This window comes from Pseudochaenichthys georgianus, chromosome 9 (genome assembly GCF_902827115.2).
Source record: "Pseudochaenichthys georgianus chromosome 9, fPseGeo1.2, whole genome shotgun sequence".
Taxonomy (NCBI): Eukaryota; Metazoa; Chordata; class Actinopteri; order Perciformes; family Channichthyidae; genus Pseudochaenichthys; species Pseudochaenichthys georgianus.
Genome location: NC_047511.1, coordinates 33,232,428 through 33,242,889, shown reverse-complemented (window position 1 = coordinate 33,242,889; position 10,462 = coordinate 33,232,428). Strand labels below are relative to the sequence as shown.

The following is a 10,462-nucleotide window of genomic DNA, read 5'->3' as shown; positions in this document are numbered from 1 at the left end:
TCAGAGTCCATGACTACACCTAGATCTCTGGCTTTATCTGTTGTTTTGAACATTGCAGACTGAAGCTCAGCGCTAACTTTTAAACGTTCTGCCTTGGCTGTAAAAACCATTACCTCAGTTTTATCTTTGTTTAATTGGAGAAAGTTCTGACACATCCAGTCATTGATTTGTTCAATGCACTTACTCAGTGTTTGAATTGGAGCATAGTCTCCTGGTGAAATTATTACGTAAATTTGTGTGTCATCTGCATAGCTATGGTAACTTATTTTGTTGTTTTTCATTATCTGAGCCAGTGGTAGCATGTAGATGTTAAAAAGAAGAGGCCCCAAGATGGAACCTTGAGGTACCCCACATGTTATATTTGTCAACTCAGATGTGTATTTACCTATAGAAACAAAGTTGTTTCTGTCCTTTAAGTAGGATTCAAACCAATTTAGAACTGTTTCCGAAAGTCCCACCCAGTTTTCCAGTCGGTCTAGTAATATGTTGTGGTCAACAGTGTCAAACGCAGCACTGAGATCTAATAATACTAACACTGAAGTTCTGCCACTGTCTGTGTTTAAGTGGATGTCATTGAAGACCTTTACAAGAGCAGTCTCAGTGCTGTGGTTTGGACGAAAGCCTGTAGGGATACAGTTGTGTTTTCTGTGACATCATGTTGTCTCCGGCCATGGGGGCTGCTATCTCTACAAACCCTCTCAAAGTGGCCAATTAAGCATCAAAAGGGCATGCTGCATGGCTAATGTGAGCGAAAGGTGTGAGATTTCTCGTCAGTCCACCCCAGGGGCTCTTTATTGGGCCGCTGCAGAGCCGTCTGATCCCCGGCCCTGGCTGTATATTGGCAGCTGTTAACTGTCGAGCACAAGGGATCTGTGCAGTTAAAGCAAATGGCCAAAAGACTGACACCTGGGAGGAGAAGAGCTCTGCAAAGGTGATCGAGGAGCAGGGAGACGCAGGAAGGAGAGCCAGTGGAGTCAGATGTTAGTTCAGTTAAAAGGAGGAAACAGCTGATTATCATAACTGAAGATGCTTATGGAGAATCGCCAATGATTCCTCCCTCCTCATCATTTTCCCTCAAATGATTTTCAGTGGTTACACTCGTGCTGTCAATGGAAACAATTTTGTATTAACCTTCATTAAGAACCGAATTATCAAAACCACGGTGGATCTTGTTAAAGGCCCCACATATACTGGATAACTCTATATACAAATGTTATTCATTAATAGTAAACAGATAGTTAATCAAACTTGTTTTACTGTAGACAAAATTAAATTATAATTCACAATTCTAACTAATTATAGTACTGCTATATTTTATGTTGCAGCATTAGTTGTGTCATTACTGATCAGAGACAACATTTTTACAATAGTAATTTTTTTTTATTGTTGAACATATTTAAGACTATATTAGGTATTTATTAATAATTCCACAATTATTTGTAAAAAACAAATACATAATAATAATAACAAACTAATAGATGGGTCCAAAAACTATTTTTATTCAATGAAAAGTATTATTATATTCCTATTATCTGTCTGAATAATGTTTATAGATTCTTAACAAGTAGTCCTCAAAGTAGTCCTCAAGTGTTGTTGCAATGTTTTAATAGCCATCAAAATCCAGTTAACAACCCAATTGTCTTACCAGTACCTGGTCAGTCTATCTATGTGATGTTAACAAATGATAAGCAATCCATTTTTTAGAGGTTTAAAATTAAGTTAAACTTGGTGAAGTTAAACTTCTGCAGTCTGCTTTTGACACTTTTCAGTCACATCTGTTCCACCTTAGGTTGGTGTTAAATTCAGATAAGACAAAAGTCATGTTGTTTTCCAATAAGAAAAAGTGACCAACTGTTCTTCCCTGCATCATGTCTGCACAGCATAACCCCATTGAAGCTGTTAACACCTACAGATACTTAGGCATCACTATAGATGAAAATCTCTGCTTCAAACCACATAATGACAATCTCTTAAGGAAATTGAAATTAAAACTGGGATTCTTTTTTAGAAATAAGGCCTGCTTCTCCACTAGTGCGAGGAAACGGCTTGTAGCTGCCACATTTTTGGCGCTCTTGGACTACGGGGATGTTGTGTACATGAACGCCTCAGCTCACTCCCTTCATCTGCTGGACGCTGTTTACCATGGGGCTCTGAGGTTCATAACCAACTGTAAACCCCTCACACACCATTGCACGCTGTACGCTTTAGTCAACTGGACATCATTATCAATGCGCAGATCACTGCACTGGTACAAACTCATCTATACCGCTATGCTTGGATTGCTGCCCCTCTACATATCCGCTTACATATCACACAAACAGTACAGCTATAGACTACGATCTCAAAATGACATCACTCTGTCCGTCCCCTCAGTACGCTCGGTGCTTGGGAAAAAAGCCATATCATACTCTGCCTCCTCGACCTGGAACACACTTCAGCAGGAACTTAAGCTGACCAGTTTGATACCCATCACGGATTTTAAACTCATTTTAAAAAAGCTGGAGAAATCATCTGTGGGTGTTTGCACCTGCTATATCTGACTGTATATGGATTTCAAAGACTACTTTTTTTACGATGTTGTATTTTAGTGTTGCCTCTGTGTTTAGTGTCCTGTCTGTCTGTAACTTTGTGTGGTAGTGTTACCACTGACAGGTCTCTCTTGAAAATGAGACCTTGTGTCTCAATGAGATTTTGCACCTGTATAAATAAAGGCTAAATAAAAAAACACAATATGAAATGTTTGCAACAATAAACTTAATTATAGCTTCTCTAATAACAAGTAAATTATTTAAATTATCATCTCCTTGTTTTTTAGCAGGCAATAACGATACTTTTTTAACAGTATGAAGTTCTACCCATTTTGAAAATCCACCTTATTTTTGGAGCTCAGTCCTTGTAAATCTTTTCCAGGTGACCTCCCTGAAGAGTCCTGCAGTGCTTATTGCCCCGGGCTGCAGGAGGCTCGCTCTCTGTCAGCCCGACTCTATTCCTCAGCCTGCAGACCCCACCAGTCACCCCCAGACCCGCAGCGGAATGATATCGACACCGCCGCTGCTCAAACGTACACCTCCGCTCAGACACAGAGAATTTATCATCAAAAATCTATTTATTTCCTGCGGCATCTTCTCTGCAGAGGCGTGTGACCTCTCTTCCCCCGTGAAAAAAGGGGGTCTTCACGGGGCCCCCCGAGGAGCCTGCTAATGCTAAGTGAGGAGAGCCACACTGAACCTGTGATTAATAACTCCTCGACAACAGTTGGCTTCACATGAGGAAGATAAAAACACATCGCACTTCCTCAAGGCCAATGTTGTCCCACCAAGCTCAACAGAGAGGGGGGGAAGGGGTGAGGGATCCCACATCAGGACTTTTAGCATGAGTAAATGATCCTACAGACCCATCTTTAAGTGCATCATTACAACCGAAAGTTATTATCCTTTTTATTTCGCATCGACCCCGCAAATGAGCCTTTAGGAAGCGAGTCAATATTTTCACGCCAAGACTTTCTAGCCTCTCTTCATTCTCACTAAACTGCTGATTGTACAAAGTGCTGTGAAGCCTTTAAAACTGTGGGACCGATACTTTTAAAACTCTAGATCATGTGTTGCATTAGTTATCCATACAATTCCACAGAATCCTCTGTGATTGAGTGCCAGAGAGCTTACAGGTGGCATTGTATGCAACACGCAGACATGAGAATGTGAGTGGAAGTGGTGTGTCCATGCTAGAATAGAAGTTGAATGAGATGTGAAAGTCACCTCAATTCAAATTTTGATGTCAGTGGAAACAAGAGGGGCACTGTGGTCTAATTTTGTTCCTCTATGCTCTAACACCTGCAGTGTTTAGCATTTGTTTTGCCTGTGGTAACATGGCACGAAGCAGGAGACAGGCCTATGAATGAATGACACCCGTGGATTTTGCCTGGCTGTGGATGGTGTGTGAGGACGGCCAGGTTGTTGTGGCAGGTCTTTATTCTCAGACCCCTCCTCTCCCATTCAGGGCTGACTTGGGCTTGTGGTGCTAACTGGCTGTTAATTGCCTGCCTATACACAAGGCGTTCTCCACATGCAGAAACTAGCTCCTTCAAGGGAAACTTCCCTAATGAGATTATCTATCAGAGCACAGGTCTGTCTAGACACCCCAATATACAACACCCCCACCTCCACACACCCACTGCTGCTGGCAGAAGCCTCTGAAGATGCCCTCAGGTAGAAGTTACCTGCAGAAAGGGTGCATGTTATCATTACACCATTATGGGTTTACACCCACTGCGTAATTTATATTATGGAGAAGGCTGAGAATGTGGAAAAGTGTTAAGGTCATCGAATATTTAATTGTATAGTCTTTTATCCTATTTAATTTCAGAACAATATATTGGATACATGCCATCAATAGTGTTAGAATAATTGTTATACTTTGAGAATTCTGCTATTTTAACTCAGGATTATCTCCTATAAACGTTAAGCCAATTCTATTTTCAATCTTTTTTCTTACAATTATTATATTGGGTATTTACCAAATTGCACAAACACACTAAATGCCGTGTGTGTGTGTGTGTGTGTGTGTGTGTGTGTGTGTGTGTGTGTGTGTGTGTGTGTGTGTGTGTGTGTGTGTGTGTGTGTGTGTGTGTGTGTGTGTGTGTGTGTGTGTGTGTGTGTGTGTGTGTGTGTGTGTGTGTGTGTGTGTGTGTGTGTGTGTGTGTGTGTGTGTGTGTGTGTGTGTGTGTGTGAGAATGATATTTACACAGATTCTGGTGCCGATCTACAGCAGGGAAGTGCGTCCATATTTGTTTTAAAGTCTCTTAGCAGTTAATAAAGATGCATTTCCTACGTTCCCTCTTCCTGTGGGGACGGTATCAAGGCTCTGTTAAGTCTCTTTGATTTCCAGCACCCTCCAATCACAGCGGGGCTCTGACTCATCATTGTGCCACTTCAAAGCCTGGGAATGGCTCTCTTGACCCCACCCACTCCGGGACTCCCCTTAAAAGTCATGGTCATCCTCTTCCAGCAGGACTGATCTCTAATGTATCTGCTGGAACAAGACGGACCAACCTTCTGCCTCCCTGAGCTGCTGGATTTCTCTTTTTAACACATGAGGCAGGACGTTACATCTGAACACACCGTTGGATATCACAAATACTTGGATTGATTTTTGGCCCTCAGTGCAGGAACCTTTTTCAAGCTTCTCCTGTGTTTAACCTGAACAATGCAGTCCATCAGAGGTGAGTGTTTCTCTGCTTTTATTGGATTTACTTTGCTTTTCATGTAATTCCCCATCCTGTGTGTGGTTGTGTCTTTAGCTGAGCATACCTACGGTGATCTTCTATCACTTCTACTGAAGCATGTTGCTCTGTTGATTCTTATTTAGACTTGAAGCCCAACTTCGGTCCTCCTCCCCAGTCCATGGCGGCTGGCCCCGATACCTATATGCAGGGCAACATCAGATTGACTCTGGAGGACCCTGACCTCTGGAAGTCCTTCCATGATTTAGGGACAGAGATGATTATCACCAAACCGGGCAGGTAAGAAGACAGAAAAATGCAACTTTATGCAAAAAATATTTGAAAAAAGTGTTTCCTGTTGCTGCATTTGCTTCTTTTTTTCTCATGTGTCTTCTTCTGTGTCTTCCAGGAGGATGTTTCCACACTGTAAAATTAATCTAGCTGGCCTAATTCCATGTGCCAAGTACATCTTACTGGTTGATATGGTTCCTGTGGATGGTTTCAGATATAAGGTAAGATAAGGTTTTTCTTTCTCTTGTGAATGTTGATATCAGTGATTTTAGTTGGCTTTTATAAGAAGAGGAAGTAGCCCTGACTCACAACAGACTTTGGTATTGGGTGAGGATTTCCCTCAGTGGTTACCAGTATCCCCAGACAAGGCATCCCCTGTGTATCACCCCCCACTGTGCTGACATTGTACATCAAAGGGTGCTATCTCTTCCTGTTTTTCTATCCCCTGCTGGGAGCCCAATGTACTACCCCCTATCTCTGTGGGTGGTACTGGCCAGCAGTCACTCTCCCCTCTGTGGTGCTCTCACCCTGTGGGAAGGGAAGAAGACTTTCCCCTGTGACAGACAGACTAACTCACTATCTGTCTCCTTCCTTCAGTGGAATAAAGAGAAATGGGAGGTGGCAGGGAAAGCGGAGCCCCAGCCTCCCTGCAGGACGTACCTCCACCCCGACTCCCCCGCGCCGGGGAGCCACTGGATGAAGCAGTCCGTCTCCTTCCTCAAACTCAAGCTCACCAACAACACACTCGACCAGCACGGCCATGTAAGTACACGAAGTGTGGTGCTTATCAACAGTGTATTTTCAAATCTATCTACACTGACTTAAAGGTTACCTATTGTGCAAAATCCACTTTTTCATGTCTTTTATGCATAAACATGTGGTGTCCTCTCTGTGGAAAGAGATTCTGAACGTTTCAGGAAAAAAGATTCGCTCACTTTTTGTCCTGATTCATTTATATAAAAGCCTGTCTGAAAATGAGCTGATCAGATTTTGGCCACTTTATGATGTCATAACAATTGTTTGCCTTGTGTAACCATTAGCCAATCACCAACCAAGGTAACCCCCCCCCCCCCCCCCCTTATCACCTGAATCTCCTCCTAGAGCACCATTGTGTTCTTTTTAACCAAATATCTCTCAGAGGGGCGTGGGGAGTGGCTCCTTATTTTCATCTAAAGTAACACACAGAGAATCAGCACTTTTGAAACAGGGCTGAAACAGAGGGGATTATGGGATGCTGCAATGATCTGTTTTGTATATATATCTGAGACCTATAATATATTGATGAAAAACAGCATAATAGGGGACCTTTAAAGATATTTGATAATAAAGGACTTGCAACACTTACAAAATGAAGCTTAACGTTCTTAAAAACATGAAAAAGTCCTCTGAATTAATCACGATCTTCCTCTCTGCAGATCATTTTGCACTCCATGCATCGCTACCACCCGCGCTTCCACATCGTCCAGGCAGACGACCTGTTCAGTGTGCGCTGGAGCGTCTTCCAGACCTTCACCTTCCCTGAGACTTCCTTCACCGCGGTCACAGCGTACCAGAACACCTCGGTCAGTTTCTCCCCCTGCAAACACAAAATGCAAACTGCTGGCAGGACGCCCCACACATTACCCAGTTCTGAACTGTTTTGATTTCCCCTCATACAGATCACAAAGCTGAAGATCGATCACAACCCATTTGCAAAAGGTTTCCGGGATGAAGGCACCAATAAAAAAAGGTGGGTGTCGCATTAGTCGCAGGCTGATGACCATTTTACAGATTTCCATAGCAGGAAACACTCTTTTCTTAGTGTTTTTATGGCTGTCATTTCTGTTAGAAGTAATGCATTGTTTACATTTTACTGATGATCCTCTGCAGGCGTTCAAGCAAGAGTCCAGCCTGCCAGGACAAACGAGCCAAGATGTCCGACATGTTGAACAGAGACTCTAAGGAGGACAGTCCACCAGGTACAGATTCAAGACAACTTTGTGTTAATATTTGTACTCTTATGTCCTGTACTCTGCAGTAAACTAATCTGATGATTTGAACCCTCTCAGACTTCTGCCGGTCAGCGTACGAGGCTTACGACGGAGAAGAAGGAGACATGCCCAAACGGAAAGAGGCTGAAGGCATCAAACAGGAGCGTTACTCTCCCTGGGCCGCAGATCGGGAGCACGGTGTGAGGACCGAGTCCCCCCCCGGGGCCGACCACAGAGACGTGTACAACACGGAGCAGCTGGTCCCTGCCCCGGCCTCCTACCAGCCCCAGAGGTACTGCCAGCTCTATCTGTCAAGCACTACGCCTTTCACAGTTTATCAAGTACAGTCAAGGATGCTGAATAAAAACTGCAGAAAAGACAAAAGTAAATTTAGCAATTTCAACAATTCCTGAACAATGACAATAAAATCATAAAAGATATAATAAACAGTAGTAGTGGTCAAATATAATTAAACACAAACTAAATATTTAGATAAACAATACAATTAATTAAAAAGTTGTACAACTTAAATACAATTACTTTTAGTTTAAAAATGTGATAAAGTTATACAAACTAAAAGGAGTCATCATTAGTTTTAAGTTTATGTTTTTAAGATTTCAACCCTTTTATAAGTGTTCACATTCCCAGACTGTTCCAACTAATCAGCAAATAAAACTAAGAGCGGACTCACCAAAGATTGTGAATGTCTAACCTTCATTTTTGCATTTACTGTATTTTAACATTGTGGTATTGCTTATTTGACCCAAGTAAAGGATCTGAATACTGGCTGATGCACAACCATAAGGTTCTTTAAAAAAAAAAAAATTAGTGTTTTATTAAAATAAATTGTATTAAAATCCTAAAGTAACCCTATGTCAGGTCTCAAACACGTTGAAATAGAAGCTGTGCAACACATAAGAGCATTGCGTTGTCCTGAAGAGCCGATACTGATCTCCTTTATTTTCCTCTTCAGGGTCCATGACTTTGGGAAGCCCCCCTCGCCCTCCCCCAGCGTGGGCAGCAGCCACAGCGGGTCAGGACGCAGCAGCTTCGAGTCCCGAGCCCCCGACGTCGCCACGGTGCCAGACCACGACGCCTCAAAGCTCCGCACACACGAGGTGGGCCCCCCCCCCTGTGGCCCACAGCCCCTCCCGGCACCCCAGGACTACCCCGGGGTCCTCAACATGTCCATGGCCCACCAGGCAGGGAAACCGGGGATGATCGGACATCACCTCTACAGTCCGTACGGCCCCGAGCAGCCCCTGGGTCAGTGGAGCACCCCGGGCCCCACACAGTACCCCCCCCCTCACCACCTGACCGCCGACTACACAACGCCCACTGTGCACCATGGATATCACCATGGCAACGTGGCTGAGTGGAGCCAGTACCCTCTGTTCTCTTACTCGTGCTGGTGAAGGATCCAAGGTGATAAGTGACTGATACCGGTGCTGATCCGGGGGGTGCATGCCGACAAGAGGCCCAACAAAAACTGATTTGAGGAAAAATATGTTTGATGAGAGCGGCCGGACGTCTCCAGACCGACAGGATGCTGACTGAAACCAAAGTGTGCTACGCCATGCTGTTTGATTGTTATTATTGTTAAATTGTCTATTTATTTTCTATTTCATCTCATCTCCAAGTTTAAATATTATTTTTGTAAAAGAAAGATTAAAACGTGTGTGCAATTTATGTCTGTCTTCAAATTGTGATGTGATCTGAAAATAAAAACCTTAAAGTAACAGGATCAAATGACTTTTCTGTGTTCTTTTTGAACCATTTGTATCTGTGATAAACTAAACAAAGGTAGAATATTATTTTTAGAAGGCTCACACTGCAGCTTAATTAAGTATAACTTGTTTTCTTATCTACTGAAACTACAACATTTTAAACATAGTTGAATGGTTTAATACTTTCCATTTCACGTAAGTACATTGAAATAAATGTATAGCATTATGTAATGCTCAGTTATCATCTCTAACACTTTAAATTCAACTGAAGTTTAAATCTTCCACTTAACCATGAAGTAGCACATATCCTGTCTGTAGTTTAGTTTTTAGACTGTGTAATGTGGATCCAGCTAGTTTATTGAATTAGTGTATTGTGGCAGTGTCTTGTTTGCGGCTGCACATCTGCATGCTTTGTACCCGTCACCTCTGATAAGCAGCACGTCCTTTCGGTGGAGTTTGTTTGTATTTCCTCTTTGTTGATCTAACGAGGGCCCCTCTGTAGTTTGGACGATCCCAGCAGGCTTTAAAGGGACTGTATTACTGTGACTGCGGCTCACCTGCTGAGGTTTACCCACCGGTATCATAAAGCCCTGCATGACTCTCGTTCTACATCTCAATGAGCCCTTCAAAAGCTTGAAAATGGGGGGCTGTTGACACCTTTTCGCAAGCTCAAAAACACAGGCTGGGCCTATCGACTCCACCCTGGGTGGATATGAGCTGCTAATGACTGTTGTAAAGTCCAGGGGGGGAGGAGGAGGTCATCCTTCAGGAACGAGGCTGACATGGTGTAGATTTTACTCAGAGATTCATTAAATTGGAGGTTGCTTGGACCAGTAATACTTTTCCAACCTCAGTGACCCCAGCTGTTTGCACACAACTCATTCACTTATTTTAATGAGGATGGGAAGAGCTATATATACTGTATGACCTATACTTATATGTCTGTAGACGACGGCTGCTGTGTTAGGACGTCACTTGATGATGTTCAATTTCAGACTTATTATTCGATCATACCTGAGGCCAGCTTTTCAGCAAAACAAAGATAATCATTATGTTAGGAATTGGGAAAATTAAACCATCAGAGACTGAACATCATAGAATTTTGCCCCATGTTATTGTTAGGGATCATACACGGTGACTGATATTTGTTGCCATATCATTGCAATTATCATTTGTGTTTACAGATCATTTATCATCTAAAATATTTGTCATTAAAAAAACACTGCCCTGCATTTTAACTTGCTTAAAGCCAGACA

The 10,462-nt window shown here is 42.7% G+C and overlaps 1 protein-coding gene across 1 annotated transcript; it reads left to right on the top strand.

The window, feature by feature from the left end:
• Window positions 1–4,881: 4,881 nt before the first annotated feature.
• Window positions 4,882–9,151, top strand: tbx16 (T-box transcription factor 16). Its single transcript, XM_034091763.2, has 9 exons — window positions 4,882–5,218; window positions 5,365–5,518; window positions 5,628–5,730; window positions 6,107–6,271; window positions 6,925–7,071; window positions 7,168–7,238; window positions 7,379–7,467; window positions 7,558–7,771; window positions 8,453–9,151. Exons 1-9 carry the CDS (start codon window positions 5,203–5,205, stop codon window positions 8,892–8,894), a joined length of 1,401 nt encoding a protein of 466 aa, XP_033947654.1. The 5' UTR covers window positions 4,882–5,202; the 3' UTR covers window positions 8,895–9,151.
• Window positions 9,152–10,462: the final 1,311 nt, after the last annotated feature.

What these genes read in the sequence shown, in the direction of transcription:
- tbx16 (XM_034091763.2), top strand. An exon ending in TAAGGAGGACAGTCCACCAG is followed by an intron (nt 7,468 to 7,557) that starts GTACAGATTCAA and finishes GAACCCTCTCAG; the next exon opens with ACTTCTGCCGGTCAGCGTAC. An exon ending in GCCTCCTACCAGCCCCAGAG is followed by an intron (nt 7,772 to 8,452) that starts GTACTGCCAGCT and finishes TTTCCTCTTCAG; the next exon opens with GGTCCATGACTTTGGGAAGC.